Raw genomic sequence first — 26,450 nt, forward strand, 5'->3', positions numbered from 1 at the left:
TACTAGCTCACTTATTTTCTCCACTGCTTGGCTTTAATGGATGGTGTGGGATATAATATTTATTAAGTCTAAGCAGGGAAGGGTATAATAGCAGAATTGTCCTTTATAACCTATTTAATACTGTTGTAAAATAAACCTTAATAAAACAGGAAGTCGGAAACACCGTTTCCTATAGTCTTCAAGGATTTTTTTTAAGGCAGGGTTCAAAGGGTTTAATGTATCCATATATTTGCTAATATGTTAAGAAGTGCAGTTTAACAGTCCTGTTAAAGTTTGTGAGATTGTTAGATTGGTCTGAACATGTTCTTTTGCCGTAACCATTCTTCTTTGTGGTCCTTGCGCAGTCCGCACTAGGCAGAGCTGTTGAGAGCTACAGTGGATCTCCAGAGAAAGATATCCCAGAGCCCATTTCTTCTCTACCCCTCACCTTCCCCAGAACTGCTCAGACCCAACCCAAAATAACACAAGAAAGCAAATTGCATGCAGTTGCCAAATCCGAGGTAGGAATACTTGGAGATTTGGGGGTGGAGCCTAGAGAAGGAGGGGTGGGAGTATAACGCCATAGAGTCCACCCTCTAAAGCAGCCATTTTCTCCAAGGGGAACTGATCACTGTAACATGGAGACCAGTTTAATTCTGGAATAGAGTCATGTGACACATGTAATTTGAATGTATCTTCAGACATGTAGTATATACCTCTGTGTATGTATGTTCATGATATAAGTGCAAAGTGATCAGTTTTTAGGAGTAAACAAAAGTAAGCATTATAGCAAACTAGTGTTACTTGTGAGTAATAGTTATATGTGTTGGCAGATTTAACACTTTCAACATGGTTTTCTCCTAGTCTCCAGGTGGAGTCTGACAACCCTAAAATCACGTGACTCTATGGGCACCCAGGAATTTTGTCCCCCATTGCAGTCTTGTGCATTTGGATACTGGCGTGTTCTGGAATTTGAGCCATTGAATTGGTCTCAAAATCCACTCCACTGCGAGGAGAACGTGGTCTCTCTGCACATGCTTCCTGCTCAGTTCTCTTTGGAGTGTTGTGCTAACAGTTGCTCTGAGTATGCGCTCTTTGACAATGAACGAAGACTTTAGCTTTTCTTCCTCTGGCTTTTGTTTACAAGGCTGTGAATGGCCTGCAAGGCTTTATGCCTAGATCACAAACTTTTGTTTTAGGGTCAAAGGCAGTTCCTTGTAATTGGTGCCTGCACTGCCAGTTGTTGGGATCAAGCTTGGATATGAATAACATTCTTATAGGGGAAAGATCAATCAAAGGTTGTGTATAATGCGTAGGGGTGATTTAATTCCCCTTTTGTAGGTTGTGGGAGATTTGCCCCAGGCTAGGGTTTGAAGAGGAAAAGTGGTACTGGTGCAAAAGAACAGAAACATGTTTTAGGGATAATTCCGTTTGAAACGAACCAACACAGTTTGCTTATAATCAAAGGAGGAACATGGGGAATAGAAAATTCCACTTTTTAGTACAAAGCTCTAACTGCAAAATCAATTATTCAGAGTTTAAAGTAAAAACAACCTCATGAGGTGCAGTATTGTGGCTGTGGAGTTTTTGCAAGTGGGTTCCCATTGTGGTTTTAGGATTGTACATAGGATAGAGGCTTATGATGGGCCCTTAAATGGTTTTAGCTTTCTACAGTAAATACATGTATGTTGGTTTATGAATTATTTTACAATTTGTTTTTAATGTCTGGCCCTTTAATTGCATATTAACCTTTCAGGTTTCTTACTCCAGTTTTTGGGTTAAGTTTCTTTCCCTTCTTTGTTTTTCCTGCGGAGTTTTTGCAGTCATGAAATTTTAAGGGCCAAACTACACAAGACGTTAGGAGCTCCAGGAATGAGCACCTTAGCGATGAGCACCTTAGCGATGGTTTTTCGTGCAGGAATGTGGGGGCTCATGATTATAGCATTGATGGGGTTACACCTCCCTATGTCATTTTCCCAACCTGAAATGGCTTCTCAGAGCACCTGCTTTTCCCAGTCGAGTACGCATAGCGATGCAGGCCCTGATCTGAGCTCTGGCCTCTCCCAGGCAGAGAGGAAGATGAGCAAGACTCCTTCTCAGATTGAATCCATTAAAGGTGAAATTGCAAAAGAAAGAAAAACCCAAAATGTTGTGTTTCAGAGCAAAAATTCTACTTACGCAGGTGGTTCTCCACCAGACCGCTCTTTCCTCTGGCACTAGGTACTTTTTTTGACTTATTGAAAAATGCTGATGTTAAGCGAAGAGAAGCTCTTTGTGCCGATGGAAAGGGCTGTGCGGCAGAAGACCATTCCACCGTGGGAAAAGATCCCCTTTCTTGCAGAACCAGGGCTAGGGATACAACAAGAAGAAGAAGACTGCAGATTTATACCCCACCCTTCTCTCTGAATCAAAGCGGCTTACAATCTCCTATGTCTTCTCCCCCACAACAGACACCCTGTGAGGTGGGTGGGGCTAAGAGGGCTCTCACAGCAACTGCCCTTTCAAGGACAACTCCTGCGATAGCTATGGCTGACCCAAAGTCATTCCAGCAGGTGCAAGTGGAGGAGTGGGGAATCAAACCCGGTTCTCCCAGATAAGAGTCTGCACATTTAACCACTACACCAAACTGGCTCTCCTCGGAATTTTGTTTTTAAGGCAGTAGCAGCTGTATGGGGGCCCAGGTCAGAGCAGATCAGTAAACCTATTCAGGGCTGAAAGAATTGAAGCCCCACCCCACATATACACCTGCGCCATTGACCTGATTCTCAACCCATGGTGGCTACTGCTATTTTAAAGAAGCGTTGGGCATCTTGTTCAGCTAGCCCCTCAGCTGTAGAATCGAATAACGGAAGAAAAGAGCATGAGTCCAGTAGCACCTTAAAGACTAACAAAATTTGTGGCAAGGCATGAGCTTTCGTGAGTCACTGCTCACTCGCTGCTCATATCAGTTAAGCACGTGTAACTCTCTCATGCCTCAGCAGACTTGCTTTTTTACCATGGTCGCATTCAGTGTTCCCTCTAAGCTGAGTTAGTGTGAGCTACCGCAGTTTTTTGCCTCCCAGCTCACACATTTTTTTCCCCCTCGCTCAGGAAAAATAGCCCCAGAGCAAACTGATGTATGCAGTAGCTCACAACTTTAATGCCAGTAGCTCATGAAGTAGAATTTTTGCTCACACGACTCCACGGTTTAGGAGGAGTATTGGACGCATTGTACAAGTGTGATGGGGTCACGTGAAATTCAGTCTACAGTTAGGAAATTCTGGTTGGTGCAGGGCTACAAGAAGTCAAGTGAGTGGTAAGGGAGTTCGGCCGGATACTGCACCCCCTTTCCCAATCCCAGCCAGCATTGCAGCCCCCTCCCTCCCCAGCATTTGCACTGAACGAAGCTCCAGTGAATTGAATTTCTCTTCTTTCCAAGCAAATGTATTTTGGAAGAAGGAGACGGGGGGCATAACAGTCTCCGCTGATGTCCTTACAGCATGTGAGAGGGACCGGGTGGCTTTTAAAGAGATGCACTAAAACCACCTACAGTGTGAGAACAAGTAGCAGGATAATTGCTGAAAATGAAGTCTTCTCTGCCATGCATTTCCTTGAACATCTGTTGTTCCATATGGAGTCATAAATATTTGCAACAAAATAGTTGGGGGGAAGAAATCATCTCAACATTAATATGGAAAGGCTGAATCTGCCAAGGAAACTCAAGATTCTTTAGAGTTCCCCCTCCCCCCGCTTGGCAACTTTCACTGACCCATATGAGCGTTTTTTAAACCTCAGTGGGAAACAAATTTTTTTTTCCCTCTCATTTCATTTAAGAAACAAAAATGGATTTGATGGGAAGTTTGTAGATTGGAAAGGGAGACCTTTAGACTAAAAAGAGGCGAGGGGGCCGGCCTTAAAGAGGGTCAGTCCTTTTAACCCTTCATTCCCTGCCTTTTTAGCGCCGTCAGTCTTATACAGATCCCACTGCTCTTTAAACAAACAAATAAATGAAAAACCTCTGCCAAATAATATACTTATATCATTAGGGTTTGTAGAGTCTTTCGGGATCAAGTGCCGTGTTCTGCTGGAGAAAGTTTTCCTTCCAGACGTTTCGTTCTCAGCTGCGGAGAACATCCTCAGTGGCGTTGCAGCCGGAGCAGGCGCTCAGACCTTCTTGGCTGCTGTGCATTGAGTGGGGCCAGGGCTGCTGGAGAGCTGCTATTTCTAGGCTGGAGAGGGTGTGATGAAAGGGCAATTGGTTTGTGGATGTGCCCATTGTTTGGTGGGGCTTCCTGGAAGGGTAGTGATAAGGAATCCCTTCCAGGGAGCCCCACCAAACAATGGGCACATCCACAAACCAATTGCCCTTTCATCACACCCCCTCCAGCCTAGAAATAGCAGCTCTCCAGCAGCCCTGGCCCCACTCAATGCACAGCAGCCAAGAAGGTCTGAGCGCCTGCTCCGGCTGCAACGCCACTGAGGATGTTCTCCGCAGCTGAGAACGAAACGTCTGGAAGGAAAACTTTCTCCAGTACAACACGGCACTTGATCCCGAAAGACTCTACAAACCCTAATGATGTTACCAGCCGTGAAAACCTGAAATCTTTGATAATATACTTATAGCTGGCAGAGATGAAAAATGGGATACTTTTCTGCATCTACATGGAATACCAAACTGGTAAGGAGATCCTGCGTGCTAGAATGTTGGACTAGAACGGGGTGTCCAAACTTAATGTATGAGCCACGTAGAATTAATGCCAGATGTGAGAGAGCCGCAAGACATCAACATCAGATGTTTGAGAGCAAGCAGGCAGTAAATAGATGGGGAGGGAGAGAGGTGGAAAGAAAACAACTTTAAATGCATTCTCCAAGCCACTGGCTGGCTTGGCTTGGTGAAATGATTTAAAGAAACAAATGCCTTCTCCATCCTGGCCGATGGGGTGCTGGGGGCTTCAAGAGCCACACAGTATGTGTGAAAGCCACAGTTTGGCCACCCCTGGACTAGAACTGGGGATGCTAGTTCAGGGAGGAGCCATGTCTCAGTGGTAGAGCATCTGTTTGACATGCAAAAGGTCATAATAACATAAGAAGCCCTCCTGGATCAGACCAGTAGCCCATGTAGTCAAGCATCCTGCCTCACCCAGTGACCAACTAGTTCCTCTAGACAGCCAACAACAGGACATAGAGGCCAAGGCCTTCCCTTGTTGCCTCCAGGCTCTGGGATTCAGAGGATTAGTGCCTCAGTGTGGCGGCTTCCCTCAGCCACCATGGCTAGTGGCCATTGATAGACATCCTCCATGACTCTATCTAATCCCCTTTTAAAGCTGTTTATTCCTGCGGCCATCACTACACCCTCTGGCAGCGAATTCCATATCTTAATCACTCTTGTGTAAAGTAGTATTTCCTTTTGTCAGTCCTGCACCTACTGCCCATCAGTTTCATTGGATGTCCTTAAATTCCGGTATTTGGAAAGGGAGATAAAATTTTTCTCTGTGTCTGCTCTCTCCACTCAAAGCATAACTTTGTAAACCTCTTTCGTGTCCCCACCTCATCTCTTTTCTAAACGGTAAAGTCCCCAACTCTTCAGCCTTTCCTCATTGGAAATTTATCTATTTTGATTTAGGTTTGTGAATTGCCCATCCCTGAATACACAAGGGCTCTGAGCGATATACAACAAATCAAAAACATCAACATTATAACATGAAAAAGTATTAAAACAATGCTTCCTGCATTATGAGTAATCTCAGATGGCATTCTTAGATTAAACTCAAACCCACTCTGGACCGTTCTGCCGTCTCGTGGGCAGGATGAATAGGAGGCCAAAGCAAGAAGTTGCAAGAAAAGAAGACGAAGATGCCAGCCATGATGGAAACTGTTGTTGTCCTCAACCAGAAGCCTGGTGGAACATCTCTGCCTTGCAGACCCGGCGGAATTGCATTAAGTCCTGCAGGGCCCTGGTGGTATTTGGCAGAGAGTTCCACCAGGTCAGAGCCAGGGCTGAAAAAAAAAAACTGGGCTCTGGTCGAGGACAACTGGATGTTTCTGGGACCAGGGATCACCAAGAGGTTGTTCTCAGACGAGTGTAACACCCTCCTGGGGACATACCAGTGCAGCTGGTCCCGAAGGTATGCAGGTCCCAGACCACTCAAAGCATTAAAGGTTAACACCAAGACCTTGACTCTGATTTGATACTCCACCTGGAGCCAGTGTAGCTGGCACAACACAGGTTGTATATGTGCCATCCTTGGTGTTCCCATCAGGACTCACATCACTGCATTCTGGATCAGTTGGAGCTTCCGGGTCAGTCTCAAGGGCAGGCCAGTGTAGAGCAAGTTACAGTAGTCTAGGCTGGAGGCACCCGTTGTGTGAATAACTATAGCTAGGTTGGGGCATGACAGAAAGGGGTCTAATTGCGGTGCTTGGTGTAGATGGAAAAATGCCAGCCGGGCAATGTTCATGACATGGGTATCTATATAGATAGATCCAAGTGGGCAGCTGTGTTGGTCTGAAGCAGTAGAACAAAGCAGGAGTCAAGTGCACCTTTAAGACCAACAAAGTTTTATTCAGAATGGAAGCTTTCGTGTGCTCCAAACACACTTCATCGGATCGGGTACACACTTCATACAATCGGGTACAGTGTGCAGGGCTATATATAACTGGTAGGCAGGCAGTGGCTTAGAATGCAAAATGGTACAAATTTAAGATCCAGTGACAGAATAGAAAAATTAACAAATTGAGTAAACCTTTTATCTGGGTAGCATGAGCATGCAAAAGCAATAAAACAGTAATATGTCAAAATGTGAGAATATCTGTCAATCACTCTTATTGTATAAGCGTGGGTCAAAAAGAAGGCATTGCTTTCTCAGTTTTTCCCATCTAACTAATTTACCTTTTAACATGTAGCATACATATAGTTTGCCATTAGAAGAAAAATACATTAAAATATGGTGGAAGATGGGTTTAGTATACGTAATGAGATGAACAGCCAATATCCCTATTTGAGCATGCCAATACAGCTAAAAGAGAAATACATTGGATGGTGATGTTCTTGTCTGTAGTTAAGGAGGCATTCAGGACCATACCCAAACTCTTGACAGCTTGCACCAGTTTCCACAGTGCCCTGTCAAGAGTGGGAAATCTGTGCCCCAGCCCCAGGGCGACCCTGCCACAGAACGTCCATCTTAGTTGGATTTGGTCTCAGCCTACTCTTTTTAAACCCTCCCGCAGGAGCCTCATGCCCTTTGGAAGGTGCTTCCTCATAGGGAAGATCCCAGGTTCAGTTCTCAGCATCTCTAGCTGAAAGGATCAGTCGGTAGATGATGGGATCGTCAGCATCTCTCCTGCGATCCTGAAGAGATGCTGATGATGATTCAGGGATTGCTGCAAAGTGCACTCAGGGCTTTAGTGACGTTTTCTTGTTTTTCGTTATTCTGCTAGTTATTTTATTTTTAATTTTTATTTTCCTTCTTTCTCCTGGCAGGTAGTAAGGACAAATGCATATGATCTATGATTTGATTAGCAGAACAGTAAGAAATCACAAAAGGTCACAAATTGTATTTAGAATTTAATGGTAATATTTGGTTAAAATACGGTGGCTTGTAAGTATAATGAATCTTGTAGCTTTTTCTGTAGTAGAAATAACTGTGCATATTTTATTTTAATAAGTGTGTATATTTTATTCTTTTCTGGAATTTTCCCCTCTTTCCCCCCTCCCCTTTTATCTAAACTCAATTAAAAAAAAACTTGGAAAATGGGAAAAAAAAAAGATGATGTGAAAACCCTCTTCCTGCAATCCTGGAGAGATGCTGCTGGTGATTCAGGGGTTGCTGTAAAGTGCACTCAGGGCTTTAGTAAAGTTCCCTGATGTTTGCCCCGAAAGGGTACAGCAGGAGGGGGGTGGGGGTTGTGTAAGTCCTTGGGTGCAGATATCTATGATTCAGGGGTCTCTGGAAAAAGATTCAGCAAGATTCTCTGTTATTATTGTAGTGATTCTCTAGTGTGGTGTTTAAAATAATATCACACTAGAGCACCTTAATGTCCAGGGACACTGAGGATCATAATAATGCTGACCTGCTTCTGCTGTTAGTTAACAGCAAAGGTAGGGGGGGGGAACTACTGAGACAGTGGACTGTCAGAACATTGGATTCTTTAAATGTACTATGTAATGCTAAGATTTATTTGCACTTTTATGGTAAAGCATAGCATTCTTTTTTTAAAAAAATCATAAAGTAATATTTTTATGTCGAGTGCTAACAACTACTACCATGAAAGGCAGAGGTCCCAAATGCAACTAAATCTTTTGCTCTTCACAGATTTCATGGCAGTTAAGCAAGACTAATTTTAGAGGGATCAGTGTTGAAAGAATGGATAATGGGGAATTTACATGAAAGTAAAAATCCAGTCTGTTGGATATTACTAAAACTAGATATCCAAGTCAGATTGCTTAATTTTTTTTTTCACACACACGCACACAAGACAGCCTTTATTGGCATATATAAAAATATAAAATAGAGGGTCGGCCAGGTTACAGATTAAAAGAGTACAAAATCCACACAGAATAAAATTAGGATTACAAAATAAAAACGAAGTAACAACATAGTAAAACCTGATACATAATACTACTTATCAGGACAAGTAACCACATCTCTATTAAAAAAAACCTTTACTACTAATTCAGTTATTTCCGGATCAGAATTATCAAGCAAAAAAAGCACCTTAAAATCATCAGAGGTCTCTAAAATTTGGGCCAATATGCTGTATAAAAAAACCCGGTGGGATGCCAAATAGAGAGGACACTGGAGAAGTACATGGGCAACAGTCTCAACACAATCCATCTACAGGGACAGTATAGGGAGTCCTTTTGAATCTGCCAAATAAAATGGTTGATGGAAGGGCATTGAATCTGGCCAAGGAAAAGGCTCTCCACAGATTTGGAGCTAGAAGTTGATAGAGGTACACAGCTGGAATATTTGTATTCGAAACAATCCCTAAATTTATGGGAGAACAGGTTCTGTTGGCAAGACTTTATACTCTTTATAATGTAGCTCTGAGCCCAGTAGACTCGATTTTATTTTTTAAAAAGTCTCTTACTCAGAAAGCAAGGGTAAGGATTCTAAAGATAGATCCAGGGAACTTATTTTAGCTTCAATGTAAGATAGCCAGCTAGAATTATCAGATTCAGAAAGTAGCTGGTACAGAAAACTAGCGGATCAGAGTTGAAGTGGAGTCATAACCAGAATTTAATAGCCTTAGTAGCCAACAAATTCTGACTGCACTCCAAACATAAAACGGCATAAGGATTGCTTAATGATCCTGAAGGAGTTTGGCCCTCTTTGGTTTGATTCCTTCAATCCTTGAATGATCTGGAGATATTATAGGCCAGATGTTGACATATCTGTTAACAGAGAACTGGATTTTGTAGATTAACCTTTTGGGTGGAAGGAAAGCTGGTGGGCAGAGGAGGCTATTTTACAGTGGGAAGTGTTGCAAGAACCTCTTTGTCCCTTTTAGCTTTGTAATCATGTTAGTAAATTCTGGATTATATACAGTATGAGCATTACAATGAGTAATGGCTGAAGTCCAGTGCATAAATTTTGCCCCACAGAAAAATTAGGATACCTGCTTCTAGAAACAGGGACTTTATAGCTTTGGCCCCAATGCTATGCAATAATATTCCTTTAGAATTAAGGATAATTAATGTAGGTTTTGTTTTTGTTTTTTTACTAGCATTTGAAAAAGACTTATTTCATATGGCCTTTGAGATTTCCTCTTAGGGCCAAACTAGGTGTTACCATGGCCACTGCTACCATTTTGGGGTGCCATATTTAAAAGCTGCAAGAGTCAAATCCTGATCAGGCCTGCGACACGGAGGTGATCTTGTTTCCCCTTACACGTCTTTTCAGATGTAAAAACAGCCCCGTAATGGCTGTGCCAGTACTTGAAAAGGTATGGGGGGAGCAAGATTATCTGGTTCTCCCTGTGCTACACGCTAGGCCCTCCCAGCTTTTCTTAAATGGTCAAAGTCTTCTCTAAGATGGCAGAGGACCATAAACATCTAGTTTGGCTTTCAGAGGAATTGTGTTTGAGTGGCTGAGCGACAATATTTTTTTAACTTATTCTTACTGATCTTATATGATTTTTTAATCTTATTGTTATTTTTTATTATTATTATCTTATCTTTTTATCTTATTATTTTTATCTTATGTTTTTTATCTTATTCTTATTGATCTTATATGATTTTTTTACTCTGCTGATATGATTAAGATGCTTTTAACACATGCTGGAAAAGCAGCCTGTAACTGTTCTAAAGAAAATAAATAAAATTTTAGTGATTTCCATGTTCGTTTTGTAGCATGGAATTCCCCCCCCCAGCAAAAAAAAAGTCTGCTAATAACCTAAATGCTAGTTTTTAAAATACGCATTTGTTATTGTGACTTTGATGTTTAAATAGTTTTTGTCCACAGAATGTGCTACATTTATTTCTGATCGCCTAATCATTCTTATCTCTAAGTGGAAAGTGGTTGTTTCTCCCTCCCAACCCATCCCCCCTCCTCCCCACCTGGAAAGTTTAAATCAGAATAATATATTTCTTTGAAAAAATCCGTTGACAGTAACTTATGGCATCAAAGTATATTGTAAATATATACCAGTTATAAATAGGTATAATTTTCAGAGTTATTAATGAGAGCCACATTGATGTAAATGTCATGCCTGTATAAATTATCTAAGCATCTTTGTTAACAAGTGGATGAATCACCGAGTGAGTATCCATTCCAGGGTAAATGGCTCTTTCATTTATTTAGAATAAAACTCCTTTGACTGGTATAGCTCAGGAGAATGGAAGTGCTACCAATTGATCCATCTATCTATCCTTGCCCCCGGATGATTTATTGTTGGAAAGAATTTTATCTCTATCTGTTGAGGCTTACCTTTATTGAATCTTTTGTTACCATTAAATAGTTCGGTGTTCTGAATCTTTTTTTTTTTTACTTATTTATTTTGCTTTTTGAAAACCCACATTTTCGGTAAAATATCCTCAGGGCAGAAACCATCGACAGGATCAATAAAGTATCAGTCATAATATTTCTGCAATAGTCAAACTACAGAAAACAGAAGCAGCAAGTTAAAACTGCAGCCAATCCAAGCACTGATTACAGTTTTAACTCATATGTGCAGCATTTGAAATCTAATCTGATTTAAATAAAAAGATTGCTTGAGCTTCTGGATCAGGAGGGTTTTCTTGAAGGGGGGGGGGAGTATAATCTCATCTCTGTAACTGCTAGGGTTACACTGGTCTGTTCCATGTAGATAGATCCAAGTGGACAGCCGTGTTGGTCTGAAGCAGCAGAACAAAGTAGGAGTCAAGTAGCACCTTAAAGGACACTGGTCTGTTACACTGGTCTGTTACTGCTAAGGTTACATTGGTGACCGCTTACAATAAATTGTCATCATGCAAAGGAAGGTTTGCATTTGGGAGAAGACTCTCCTAGAACTAATCTTTGAGTTCAGCAGAGCCTTTAAGGCCGACAAAGGTTTATTCAAGGTATAAGCTTTTGTGTGCTGGCACACTTCTTCAGATACAGATACAAACGCTCATACCTTGAATGAAACTTTGTTGGTCTTAAAGGTGCAACTGGACTCAGACTTCGTTCTGTTGCTTCGAAGCAACACAACTACTAACCTGAATATATTTTCTAGGACTAATCTGTTACCCCCACCAACCTCTGCATGCATACTCCCAATAGGTAAAGGTAGTCCCCTGTGCAAACACCAATCGTTTCTGACTCTGGGGTGATGTCGCATCACGACGTTTTCACAGCAGATTTTTTTTACGGGGCAGTTTGCCATTGGCTTCCCCAGCCATCTACGCTTTCCCCCCAGCAAGCTGGGTACTCATTTTACCGACCTCGAAAGGATGGAAGGCTGAGTCAACCTTGAGCCGGCTACCTGAACCCAGCTTCCTCCAGAATCGAACTCAGGTCATGAGCAGAGAGCTCGGACTGCAGTACTGCAGCTTGACCACTCTGTGCCATGGGGCCCTCCGCATGCACACTCCCAGTAGTCACGAGTAAAACAATTACATGTTTGCATCTGATACATCTTGGGAAGGAAAAGAGAACCCCCTCCCTTTTTTTAGACTAAATTGGTGACCAAGCCTCAATGAGCCAGCAAGGAAGTTAATGCACAGGTTAGTCGCTTCTCTAGATTTACATTAGTTTGCAAAGGTTTTAGGATGCTCTGGAGTTGTGTATCTAGTACTTAAGCAGCATCAGAGATTGCACGGCTGGACGGGGGGAGGGGGGGAAGGAGGCACATGACATCAGATGATATAAATCACACCTTTAAAACCAATTCCAAAGTTTGATTTAAAACTCAGCCAGCGGATTAATCAGCTACTTCTCAAACGGCATTCATTGTGACCCTTTGCATTCAGAAGGTGTAATTAAGAACAGCCGGGCTTTTAAATGTGGCGACTGAATTGCAAGGTGAAAGCTGTAAATTTGGGTCGTCTCGACTTCTGCCAGGTTAGGAGGAGGCATCTTTCTTGTCTCGTTGATGAAAAGAACCGCTCACCTCCTGGCAGAGAGGCAATGAAAGAGGAGGAAGCGGAGTAAGTAAGTCATTGAAGGTAGAAAGCCCTGTCCTTGAAGACCTGAAAATGTATGTAAAGTTCCATGAAATCAAGGCAGAAAGTGGCAGGGGAAGGGGGAGGGAGACTCCTTCAAAGGACTTTCCTTTAAGGAAAGTCTCAGGATAGGAGGATCTGCTGGCAGTAATAGGAAAAGGGAATATTAAAAGTGTTATTGTACCATCACATCCTTTACAAGCATTCTTTATCCCTCCTGCCTTCTGAATGGGATAAAAAGACCCAGATCTCCATTTCTACTCCTGTCGGACAAAGAGAGCCTTGACTCTCGAAAGTTTAGACTTTGAAAATCTTGTCGGTTTCTGTAAGGTGTTCCTGGTCTCAAATCTAAACACTTAAACAAAAGCCTCTATAAGCTTTAGAGTCATGTTGGACCCTAGCATCTCATAAATGTGAGTGTGACTTGTTCCAACATTCAAAATGGCCTGTGAACACACCTAAAAAAACTAATGCCACATTATCCCTTTTATTATCACGAAATTATGCACAAGCTTTCATCTTCTCCTGCACTTTTTATCAGGCTGGATGGTAAGGGGGGGGGGGGTAAAAAGAAAAGGAAAGAGTCAGTTTGGTGTAGTGGTTAAGTGCATGGACTCTTATCTGGGAGAAGCAAGTTTGATTCCCCGCTCCTCCACTTGCAGCTGCTGGAATGGCCTTGAGTCAGCCATAGCTCTCACAGAGGTTGTCCTTGAAAGGTCAGCTGCTGTAAGAGCTCTCTCAGCCCCACCCACCTCACAGGGTGTCTGTTGTGGGGGAGGAAGATAAAGGAGATTGTGAGCCACTCTGAGACTCTGAGATTCGGAGGGAAGGATATAAATCCAATATCATCATCTTCTTGTTTGCATTTAGTGTAGGGTGGAGAGAGGGTGGATTAGATGTGGTGGTACTGAGTGGAACTGGCATGTGAATATTGATTAATGCAGTGTTTCAACTCAAGATGGAGTCATTTTTATGTCCTCTGTCACTTCTATGGAGGAGGCATCCTCCTCTCTGTTACTGCCTTCTTAACCGAAGCAATGGAAAGCTATGAACACAACCTATGTCTCGGGAATGAGCGCCCATGGAAAACAGCCTTCTAATGAGTCAGCCCAGTGGACCATCAATGCAACTGCTGCCTTTAGACCCTTTTAACTGGGGATGCAGGGGATTGAACTTGGAACCTTCTGCATGCTAAGCGGATGCTCTGCCACGAAGCCATGGCCCCTCTCCATTTATTTCATGTTTATTTGAACAAGAGCGTCATGATGTATTGGATCCCCACAGTGTTCTTAACAGCCTTCAGTATCATTTCAAAGGTTATATCCCATTCATTCCCAGACATTTCACTTTATATTCCCTGCAAATGTAATCTTTTTTTTAAAAACCTGCCTGGCTGCCTATTCATCTGTGCTCCATGTTAGAAATTAAAAAGGATGCCCTCTAAATAGATTCCAGGATGTTATTACAAGGTATGGCAGGTTTAACAAACAAGTTCCATAAAAGCAGTTTTTTCACTTTGCTCCAATAAATGGAAATGTCGCCTCATGCCCTTGGTTAGGTAACAGTCGCTGCTACTTTATTTCTTGTTTCTTTGGTTGTGCTGCATGCATGTGCAAATGAAGCTTGCTTTATTTGGCTTTGTTTTGAAATACGCAGGTCCTGAACTGTAGGAGTTAATACCCGGCAAAACCTTTGTTTCCCCGCCTACGGAGAAAGGACAATATTAACCCTTCTGTGCTTGCTTGTGATTGCATTGGCAATTAAAGATTTTGTCTTTTTTAAAAAAAAAAATCTTAATACATTTCTGCTTTTCTGTGCGCTTCTACAGAAAGCCCCCTCCCCCTCTCAAAAAAGGTAGACACCATTCAGATGTGAAGACCTATTACAAGATTGAAATAGATTTCTAATGCTTATATCATTCATCTTCGCAGTGTGTGATTTCAATCAGGGGGAAAATGATGGATTGTTTGACAGGAGTGGTTGCGTGTGTGTGTTTTTCCTTCCTCCACCCATATACGCTAAACCATAATACTCTCCCCCCCCACCTACCCAGTCTTTCCCAGCTATTACGGGCTTTAACATGCAATGTGACCTTGGTCGAGAAAGCATGTTTGGTTAGCACAAAAAACTTAATCATAAGAAGTCATAAGTAGAATCCTTCTTCTTTACTGCCCCCTTTTTTTTCAGGGACTTGGAAATTTATGGCTTGTGAGACAGGTAGGATATGAACAATGGGCCAAATGGAGTGCAGGGTTATCTCATCTGTGTGAAAACGGCTGCTGAAAATCGATGTGACCTCTGCTAGGCTGTCATCCCAATTCCCACCCTCCGTGTCCTATTTGTCTTTTGGTGGGAGCCGAGATCTGGATGCTGTCTCTCTGTGTCTCTCCTGGGCCAGATTATCAAAATGAATCATTGCCTGTATAGCTCTTATATTTCTATTTATTTTCCTGCTGTTGACTAGCTCGGGTGAAATATGATTTCTTTTTGCATTTGATCCTCACCGCAGCCAGCAGCACCTAATTTAGCCATGTCTATCTCTTTAAAGAAGACTAATACCATTTTGAAACTTCAATCTACTCTACGGCAACATTACAAACCATAGACCGTCCGCCCCGTCTGCGCAGTCAATATGAATTTTCCTTTCGGCCATTTTAATGGCATTACTCTCCGTGCACACACCCAGCCCTTCCCTCAAACAGTTGAGGCTGCTAGATTGTTTTAAGCAGTTTATATACAATTCATTCATTTCTCTCTCTCTCCCCCTCTCTCTCCCCCTTTATGTCCAAAGATCTCTTTTGTTTACTGTGCTTCACAGAGGAGTGATTTTTGGCACCAGTCGCTCATGCAAGCAAGCAATTAATTTTCAGAACCTGACCCTTAATATGAAATATTTAAACAGAAGAAATTGTATATAGCCTTTGACTCGGAGAGAACTCGGTGTTCTCGTGTGTAACTGGAAGACTGCTTGGGAAGCGAAGGGGGAGAGATTGGATATACCTGCCTCTGCAACATTAGCAGAATTGACATGCCGAGGCAGATTCTTATTAATGACTCCCAAGTAATCATTGGCACTTAAATACGCTCCGACTGATGCAAAGCACTCCCTAAGCAGAGATTTGGTAATATGAAAAAGCGACTGTCGCTTCTGGGTTACATGTCAGGTAACGAGAAACAAGCCAGTGGATGGTCTGTCAGATGTCTCCAGGAGCTTCTTTCCAAACTGGGTAATGCAAAATTAATTGAGCTGATCCGGCTTTTGCATGTATGGTCATTGTTATTCACTCGACTTAGTGGGCAGCTCCATCCACTGTTGAGCTCCATCCCTGGATTGAAAAACACAGAGAAGCGGTCGTGGACGGAGGATCTCCATAAGTGCTTTGGAGCCTCCATTCCCTCATGAACAATGCCGCCCTCCTTGGGAGCATTCTTACAGCCCAACTTTGTTGTGCAGTTCAGTGGTTAGAGCAGGGGTAAGAACATAAGAGAAGCCATGTTGGATCAGGCCAATGGCCCATCCAGTCCAACACTCTGTGTCACACAGTGGCCAAAAAACCCAGGTGCCATCAGGAGGTCCATCAGTGGGGCCAGGACACCAAAAGCCCTCACCCTGTTGCCCCTCCCAAGCACCAAGAATACAGAGCATCTAACATGGTGCCCTCTGACACCTTTTCTGGTGCTGCCCAGTGTTGTTAGGAAGTGGATGGGGCCAGGTAGGGCTTTTACGCAGCAAATCTTCTGGCTGACTATTGGAGATTTGATTGGCTGTGCAGATTTTTTTTTAAATGTTGCTTTGTCAGCATCTGCCACCACTGCACAAGGATCTATCCTGTATTACTGAAGTTAAGCTGTGGCCATGATTTTGTGGCTGGCTCTGCTTCCTGTGGCAGCCGTTTTATTGCTGCTCCCACAGTGCCATATCAGAATTACAGATGTCCTCGCAGGCTCAGAAAGGTTGGGGACCCCTGGGTTAAAGTGTCGGATTAGGTCCTGGGAGATCCAGGTTCAGCCCCCACTCTGCCATGGAAGCTCACTAGGCGACCTTGGCTCTTTAATTCTCTCTAACCTACCTCATAGAGTTATTGCTGCAATGATAAAACAGAGGAAGGGGAATGATGTTATAAACCCTCTGGCTTCCCAATGGGGAGAGAAGAAAGATATAAATAACGTCAGTAAACTGTGTGTTAATGGACTTCTAACAATCTTTCCCCCAGTTTCTCTCTCTCTCTCTCTCTCAGAACATAAGAGAAGCCATGTTGGATCAGGCCAGTGGCCCATCCAGTCCAACAATCTGTGTCACACAGTGGCCAAAAAACCCAGGTGCCATCAAAAGGTCCATCAGTGGGGCCAGAACACTAGAAGCTCTCTCACTGTGCCCCCCCCTCCAAAGCACCAAGTATATACAGCATTCCTGCCCCAGACAGAGAGTTCCAACAATACGCTGTGGCTAATAGCCACTGATGGACCTCTGCTCCATATGCTTATTCAATGCCCTCTTGAAACTATCTGTGCTTGCAGCCGCTGCCACCGCCTGTGGCTGTCTCTCTCTCTTTAATTCCAAGCAGCCTAAAGGACACTCTGAGCAGAAAAACACATGGAGAAAGGAAGGCTTATCCCTTTCCCCCTTGGTTGTTTTTTTTTTTCCGTTCAAAATCATCTTTACGGAGTTACACTTTCATCGACAAGCGAAAAGAATTTGGAATCCTGCATACAGTTCTGGTCCCTGTACCTCAAAGTAGATATTGTAGCATTGTAAAAGGTGCCATTAGGGCAACTAAAATAATTGACGACTGAGGGGGGTGACAAGATAGAGGTTTACGCAATTATAGAGGTTAGAGATGGTAGAGAAAGAAATACTTTTCTCTCTTTCTCACAATACAAAAACTTGTGGGCACACAATGTAATTGATGAGCGGTACGTTTAGACCTGATAAAAGGAAGTACTTGCTCACTCATAGAGTAATTGACACTTGGAATTCACTGCCACAGGAAGTGGTGGCAGCTGCAAGCATAGACAGCTTCAAGAAGGGATTGGCCACAAGGTGTAGATGGAATACTATGCCTGGGGCAGTGAAGCTCTGTATTCTTGGTGCTGGGGGGGGGGCACAGTGGAAGGGTTTCTGGAGTTCTGGCCCCATTGGTGGACCTCCTGATGACACCTGGGTTTTGGCCATTGTGTGACACACAGTGTTGGACTGAATGGGTCATTGACCTGATCCATCATGGCTTCTTTTATATTCTTATGTTCTTACACACACACACACACACACACACCAGAAGGTAACTGCCACCACTTCATCTAGTGGTAATATATTCCATAAATTAATTCACACCACTGCACAGCCATAACATATCAAATGGAGGTTATCCTGTGGCTGTGAAATTAAACAATTAAAAGAAGTAAAAGCAAGTCATTTTAAAAAAACATTTGTATTGTTTGTTGTGCAGTTAACAAACGGCATGTAGTCATGAAAAGGAATTCAGTTAAAGGTATAATATCAGCTATAATCCTTTAACTTAAAAAAAAAAACTATTAGAAAGTGTTAAATAAAGCTGGTGTGAACTATCTGTTGTTTACTGGCATTGTTTGGATCACATTTTCCTAACCTTAGAAACAGATTATAAACATATCAGGTTTTCTCTTTGTGAAGGACAGGTGAACTCAATCTTCATTTTTTAAAAATCCAGTTTGTAATACTTGAAAAGCATGCAGCAATGCAAAGATCATTATTTTGAAGACGTATATCGTTTGTGATCACATAGTGCAAGCATAGATTTCAGCATCCTTAGAAAATTGTCACTTTTTTAAAAATGCAAGTTTCCATTCCTATGGCCAAAAAGACGTGTTTGTAACTATGGAGGGTAACATCTGCCTAAATATCAATAACTGGGAGTGGGTGGCTCTAACTATTAAATTCATAGGGCAATCCAAAAATAAAATCCATGTAACACTCTATTATATTCTTGATGAAGAAAGGGTGATTTAATCAAAGGAATAAGTTAAAACTAGCAGAATAAAGTGTACAGACTACAGATGTAATTGGTAATCAAAACCAATCATAGAATGTTATTTTTCTTCTGCAGAATAAACTGCCTGTAGTTAAAATGCAAGCTGGCTGAACTTCATTGTGGGCGTTTCAGAGCTGCATCCTTTTTACGCATAACAGACAGGTCTTATTTTTGTAGGATTTTTCTAAGCTCAAAGTATAAGAGCTGGGGTTGTTAACAGAAGTTTGTCTTGGTGGCTGACGGTACTGCTTTAATAATTACGTTGCTAGGGTAAGTTTGTGCCATTTTACATGCAGGCCTCGTTTTGGGCAGGAGCTCACAGGAGCAGAGCTCCAGAACCTCTAAATTTTATTGCGCTCTTTCTTTCTTACCCCCTTCCCCAATACTTGCTTCTGGGCTCCATCGTTCAAACCCCCTGTGAGAATTTTGCTGAACTCTTACGATTTGACAAACTTTTTAGTTTTTTTCACCACATGCACAAAAAGAGAAAATAACCAAAACATATAAAACAGACAGATGGAAATCTTCACGATGCCACCGTGACCGCATAGGAGAAAGTCATTTTAAAAGTATGGTGCGAGTAAGGTTTTATTATAATTCCAGAAGCATTTTAAGGTAGATGCCGAGGTGATATAGTTTAGTACACCTTCCGGTGATGTCAGGGGTGTGTGGCATATGCAAATGAGTTGTGCTAATGCACTCCGGCACCTCTTTTTCTATAAAATGACCCGAGACAGGGAAAAGTCACCGAGCAGTGAATTTTCCCAGTTATCCATGCAAAGTAAATCTTGTAAATGGCTCTCATATCCTGCTTAACCAGGGGCAGAACAGTATTTTGATTTGATCATTCTTTAGGATGTGATTAAATCGCACAGACCAGGCTTGCGAAAACAACTTCCCAGTGGGAGGACGATGTGGGAAAGTCATGAGCTGCCATCCAGAGAATGGCACAGCTGGTGTTGTGGTCTCAGCTTTAGGATTACACTTTCCAAACACCATTTTCTCCTGCTGCCTTTCGAGCTGCCCCTGAAACGCAAGAGGGTGTCCAGAGCTGTATATTATCCAGCAAGATGTTCTGCTGTTCAAATAAGCCACCAGTCCTGTCAAGCAGACATCCTTGAGGACGCTTGAAGCGGACGCTCCAGATTGTGGCCTCTCCAAGGAAGCTTTTCCCTAAACTCAACATTCCTCTGAGCTCTTCTTCTAGTTGTTGCTTTGATGGTTAGATGCTGAATGGTTAGAAGGGACATTTTTCTCACCTTCCTTCCTATCTTGTCATTACAGAAGAGGTCCAGATCGCCATCCCCATCATGAAACCGACCTTGGAAAAAGTCCAACTGGCTGGACAGGCTTTGCCTCCTGGCTTCCCGGCACCTTTCCTCTTTGCTGATGGATTGTCGTCGGTAGAAACTCTATTAACCAATATACAGGTAAAACACTCCTATGGTATCTCCCCTCTACCTAATGAAGTTTGCCCTGAGCAGGGAGGAAATGGAGATCTAAATAGCTTGATGGTCCCTCATCTAGCAGACCATAGCCTAACTCAGAATGGGTATCTCCAGTGGCACTGGCATTATTGTGGGGGCGGGGAGTGGGTGGGAATTTATTTAACCTATATTGATACGACCCTTCGCTGTCTTGATGTAATGATTAAGTCACAGCTTGGTGTAGTGGCTAAGTGCGCAGACTGTTATCTGGGAGAACCAGATTTGATTCCCCACTGCACCTGATTCCACATACACCTGCTGATGTAACCTTGAGTCAGTCACAAGCTCTCTTAGAGCTGTTCCTCTCAGGAGCAGTTTCTGTCAGAGCTCTTTCAGCTCCATCTACCTCATAGGGTGTCTGTTGTGAGGAGAGGGAGGGAAAGGAGATTGTAAGCCACTCTGAAGCTCATTCGGGTAATGAAGGATGGGGTATAAATCCAGTCTCCTCCTCCTCCTTATCTTAAAAAGTCACCCAAGGTCACTGACAAGAGTTCCAAAGTAACATACAACCATAAAAACAGCCCAAAGGATTTTTAATAGGATGCCTGTTATAAATACAGCACATTACTGGGCATCAAAACTGGTATCAGCTAAACTGCATATACTAAAAATGAGCCATGGGCCAAAGTCATATTATAAGGGCGTGCAAGTTTTGGAGGAGTAGTTTGGTTCTAAACTCCAAAAGGGCTTTATGTTTGTGCAAGGGGCTGGCAAAGGTGTGTTTGTTAATGACGACCCCCCCCCCCAAAAAAAAAAATTATACAAACAATTCATCATCCTATAAAGTTAATGTTTGGCTTCTCTGACAATAAGGTCAACTGGCGGGTGCCCCTGAATGACTATCAAGTTGAGAAAGACCAAAATAAAACAGCAAAATGTTCTCTTGCTTGACGTCATTTTCTCCAGGTCTTTATAATAGTTTCCCTAAGACCCATTCTCTGTTCCCCTTACTCACCGGTCTTTGGCGAGATGCTATTTTCAGTAGGTGTTGTGTGTGCCTGTTTTACAGGGGTTGCTGAAAGTTGCTGTAGATAATGCCCGAGTACAGGAAAAACAGATCCAGCAGGAAAAGAAAGAGTTAAAGATGGAGCTGTGTCGGGAGAGAGAACTGAGAGAGAGCCTGGAGAGGCAACTCACAGCTGAGCTACAAAGCAGAGGTAAAGAGGGAGGGGGGGGACAGAATCACAGATTTATCACCTGCAGCTTCCCAATATTTGGGAATGCCTTTTCATGTCCTGGCCATCAAGACAAACTGATCTTTTCTGGGCAGCACCCACTCCTGAATCATCAGAGCCTCACTTCTTCTCTCTCCTTTGTTTTAATGAATTAACATTTTATTGAAAAGTTTTGTAAGAGAAATACCAGCATAAAGTACTTCTCTTTTTTGCTCTGGCTTGTCTTATCACTGTGCTGGAATGAGAAGGTGAGAATCTGGTGTTGGGAAATAGGACCCAATAAGCATTCTTAGCCTCAGCCAACAGCAGCTGCTCACAGGGTTGTAGTCACGCGATGCACTCTACCAGCTAGACCCATTGATTCACACCTATGAAACTTTAAAGGTATATATATATATAATTTGGAAATGAGAGATCCTATTTAAAGAATGATGACTTCCCATTAGAAACTGACTGGTTACAAAAAGATAATCACTGTTGGCTACTGCCTTTCATCCTTTTCTTGGTGGTAATGCTGCAGATTCTACCCATCTAACCTGCATAGCCACAATATTGTTTGGGTTTGGCTCAAGGTGGGCTTCTCAAGTTTGTCTGTGTTTCATTCCTAATATTCAGCTTATCTGTGTACCAAATTGGACACATTTTTTTTGAAGTGTTGAGACCAGGTTCCCAAGACTCGACTCTCTTTCCCTATAGATAGATGCAGGTGGATCTATCTGCTCTCTGTACCCCATTTCATTGTCTGACGAAGCATGCATGCACACAAAAGCTTACATTCTGAAGGTTAGCTTATAATCTTCTTCGTGGTCTCTGTGCTTCACACTCAGGGGATAGAGCGCCTGCACCGATCCCCGAATCGGTATCTGAAAAGCCCGGGATTTTTCCACGCTCGGCGCCAATGGGCATACGCAGGCGTCTCATTGCGCATACTCACTGGCGCCAGCGCGGGGATCCCGCCAGTTCCTTTCTGACCGCTGCGCGGAGAGGATTCCCTTTCGTGTCCCCGGTCGGTAAGGTAGTTGGTGGATTACCTTTATTGTTGTAAATAGCCCGGTTGTTGTTTTTTCCTAGTGTAGATAGATAGTTATTAGATAGTTAGTTTAATATATATATATATATATATATATATATATATATATATATATATATATATATATATATATATATATGTGTGTGTGTGTGTGTGTGTGTGTGTTGTTGTTGTTGGACTTACCCCTCGGGGCCTTCCCCCCGTTTTTTCCCCCAAAATTTTTTCCCCTCGGAGGACTCTGAGTGGGGTTTTTTGTGTTTGGCGTCTATGGAAAGACGTTGGGGTGTTTTCAAACGCTGCCGCTCTTGTGGGAAGAAGATTGCCGCCCCCCCCCCCCAGACGGCCATTCCCTGTGTCTTCTCTGCTTGGGTGAAGCGCATCAAGTAGAGTCGTGCTCGCATTGCCTCCGCTTCTCCAAGCAAACCAGGAAGAATCGGGCAGCGCGGCTTTCGGCTGCTTTGACTGAGTCGGCACTTTGACCTCAAAAATCGGCATCGGGCCGTTGGTATCGACGATGGCAGACACTGCAGCCCCATCGGCCAATGTGGTGCCGGTCATGACCGAGATACCTATTGAGCGTGGCTCCTCCACAAAACGATCCCACGAAGGATCAGTGAATACGCCCGCCAAGAAGCGTCGGGATGACTCGGGGACCTGAGCATCCGTACCGAAGAAGGTGAAGTCCAAGGAGAAGCGGAAGAGGTCATCCCGCACTCCTTCACCCTCACGCGATGCTTCGGCACCAATGACTTCTGCTCCGCCAAGGAAGATCCTGGTGTCCCCATGTTGCAGCCCATCGGCATCGAGAAGCAGCGTCCGTCAATCCCGTCTCTCGACATCCGAACACGAGATCAACCTCACTCAACGGTCCTCCTCTTCCGGGTCGAGGCGACGTAGTGGGAGTGATTCGATCTCCGAAATAGAGGCATCGGCGCCGATGGAACCGTCAACCCCGATGCAGCCTAGAAGCAGACGAGACCTGGAGCCTTCCATGGTACCATGTCGTTTCCCACTGTTACCACCGTGGGAGCAGCATCAGTGGCCACCCACCTATCCGTACCCTTATCCACCATATCAGTGGTTTCCACCTAAGGAGTTTGCGGAATGGGATCAGCAATCGGATGCATCCTACATGTCAAGGCTCTCTCATCATTCCAGAAAGCTCTCGGCATCGATCCCACCAGAGAGGCGTACTGAGCTAGCGGCAGAGACCCATTGGCGTGCATCGGCATCGACCCGCTCACCCATCCGGGAGTCGACACCGATACTTTCTGAGCATTCAATCCATAGAGAATCTTCCTTGTCGTACTATGAAAGCGGTACCGACAATCAAGAAAGAGCCTTGGAACCTTCCCCAGTGTCCCATACGGCCGAGGATCTTCCCATCTCGCCATCGGAAGATCTGAAGTCATATGGCAAGCTGGTGAAGAGGATGGCAACATCTCTCTCTCTTCCTGTGACGCAGCCGCAACCCGTTGTGGATGACAGTGTTTTTGACATTATGCAGCGGGATACATCTACTGCAGTCGCTTTGCCTGTTACCAAAGTGATTCTTCAAGCAGTTAAGGAGCCCTGGAAGAAATCATCATCGACGCCGGTGTCCTCACGGAGGTTGGATCATATTTATTGGGTCCAAGAGGCAAGCACCGAGTTCCTCTTCGCTCACCCGAAGTCGAACTCTGTGGTTGTCTCATCCTCCTCCAAGGTGCGTAAGGTTCATTCTTCTCCACCTGACAAGGAGGGGAAGAAACTGGACAACATGGGAAGAAAGGTTTACTCCGCAGGGGCTCTGGGTGTAAAAGTATCTAACTATGCTGCATGCATGGCTAGATACCAATATCTATTTTTTGTAGGGGTTTGTTTAGGCTCCATCCACCATCGAGATCGCCCCCACAGTTGTGGGACCTAACTTTGGTGCTGGACAGGCTAACTCGTCGCCCTTTTGAGCCGTTGGCCACGTGCTCTTTGCAGCTCCTCTCATGGAAATCTGCATTTTTGCTATCACATCAGCACGTCGTGCAGGGGAGCTCACGGCGATGCATTGTGATTATCTGTACCTTGTGTTTCAGGAGGCTGGGGTTTCTTTAGCTCCTGACATTGCTTTTCTCCCCAAGGTGGTCTCTCAGTTCCACCTCAACTTAGAAGTTTGGTTGCCCACTTTTTATCCTACACCTTCCTCGGACGAGGAACGTAGGTTGCATGCTTTGGATGTAAAGCGTGCTTTATTGTTTTATTTAAGTCGTTCCAAAAGCTTTCGCAAGGACAAGCAGCTTTTTGTTTCATATGCTGCCCCTAAGTTAGGTTCCAGGATTTCGTCTCAGAGACTGTCAAAGTGGCTCACTGAGACTATTCAGTTGTGTTATCTGCTGGCGAAGAAGCCGTTACCTGGGCCTATTCGAGGCCACTCCACAAGGGCAATGGCGACGTCAGTGGCATTCCTGAGAGGCGTGTCTCTGACGGATGTTTGCAAGGCTGCCACCTGGTCCTCTCCGCATGCCTTTATGAAGTACTACGTGCTGGACGTGCATGCTCAACAGAGGACTCGTTCGGGAACTGCGGTACTGCAAGCTGTTTCTTCCGGTTGACCGTCTTCCCGCCTCCAGGTATGTCTTGCTTGCTAATCTCCCAAGAGTATGAAACACAGAGACCACGAAGAAGATAGACAGGTTGCTTACCTGTAACTGTAGATCTTCGAGTGGTCATCTGTGCATTCACACTTACCCGCTCTCCTTTCCCACTGCTGACAGTCTCCCTCCAGTAGGGGCTTCCAGTGGTCAGGAAGGAACTGGCGGGATCCCTGCACTGGCGCTGGTGAGCATGCGCAATGGGACGCCTGCGCATGCCCATTGGCGCCAAGCGCGGAAAAATCCCGGGCTTTTCAGATACCGATTCGGGGATCGGCGTAGGTGCTCTATCCCATGAGTGTGAATGCACAGATGACCACTCGAAGATCTACAGTTACAGGTAAGCAACCTGTCTTTCTTGGCCTACAATGAATGCCATTTGTGTATGCATGTGAAAGTATATGCCAATAATTATTCCATGGGCTGATGTACGAATAGCACTTAGCTCTTAGTAAGAGCTAAAAATTAATTTGGAATCTGAATGACATTTCAGAGTGTGTCACCATCCCTGACCAGTAAGACTTGAAACATGACACAAAACTTGCATTGTACTGGCTAAATGTTCCGTTGTATTCACAGATTGGCAAACCATAATGTTATTTGTCTGGTAAAATACTGCAGCCCGCTGAAACTAGATTTAAAAAAAATCTGAGGATAGATGATTTTCAAGTGGAAACAAATCTGAAATTCAGATCCAGGAAAACTTAATTTTGATGTTCAAATGAATAGCCAAAACCACTGTCATTATCTAATTTCTGTGAACCATGTCCATAAAAATAGAAAGCTGATGCCCCGTAAACCAAAGCTGAGCTTGAATGGCAGCAGAGAAGTGTCCGTGCTTCATAATTTCAAGGAAGCTCCCATTAACGCTTTCAAAATTGCATATTTTCATATTTCAGCAACGATTCAAAAGCGCTTGAAGAAAGAAAAGAAAGCCAAGAGGAAATTGCAAGAAGCCCTTGAGTTTGAATCGAAGAGGAGAGAACAAGTGGAACAGGCACTTAAGCAGGCTACATCGGGTGACGGTCTCAGGATGTTAAATGGTAATGCACTAGTTGGGCTTCATTGTAGAACTCAGAATAATTGCAGCGGCAGGTCATGTGATTTGCAGGTGGCAGGCCCCCAGTTCAATCCCAGCATCTCCATTTAAAAGGTATTGTTAGGAAAGACCTCTCACTTTCTCAAGGGTGGAATTTAAAATATTTTCCAGTGGATATCAGTAAAATGCTGCCCAACAAGTATAACTGTGTCAGAGACAGCATAGACATGCATGAGTGTCTCATAGGCAGAGCTTTGATAGTGCCCACATGATATCACTTGGCTAATATAAAACACAAGTATAAGGTGATGGAAGGACTGTGGCACGTGCTTTGTTTTCACAAGGTACCAGTTTCAGTCCCTGCCAACCCCAGTTCAAAAAGTCTCCAATGCGGGGAATGACCTTCTCAAGAGAAGATGCAGTCAACAGAATAGACAATGCTGAACAGATAGTTTAGACTACTGTAACTCACTCTATGATGGCCTACCCTTGAGTCTGATCCGG

The 26,450-nt window shown here is 43.7% G+C and overlaps 1 protein-coding gene across 3 annotated transcripts in view; it reads left to right on the forward strand.

The window, feature by feature from the left end:
* Nucleotides 1-26,450, forward strand: part of DACH2 (dachshund family transcription factor 2) — a 506,599-nt gene that overhangs the window by 459,507 nt on the left and 20,642 nt on the right. For all 3 annotated transcript variants that reach the window (XM_060249310.1, XM_060249311.1, XM_060249312.1), the window contains 3 exons: nt 19,876-20,021; nt 21,088-21,235; nt 25,807-25,950. In XM_060249310.1, the coding sequence (XP_060105293.1) occupies nt 19,876-20,021; nt 21,088-21,235; nt 25,807-25,950 (438 nt within the window). The remainder of the gene's footprint in view (nt 1-19,875; nt 20,022-21,087; nt 21,236-25,806; nt 25,951-26,450) is intronic.

Source organism: Heteronotia binoei, chromosome 11, assembly GCF_032191835.1.
Source record: "Heteronotia binoei isolate CCM8104 ecotype False Entrance Well chromosome 11, APGP_CSIRO_Hbin_v1, whole genome shotgun sequence".
Taxonomy (NCBI): domain Eukaryota; kingdom Metazoa; phylum Chordata; class Lepidosauria; order Squamata; family Gekkonidae; genus Heteronotia; species Heteronotia binoei.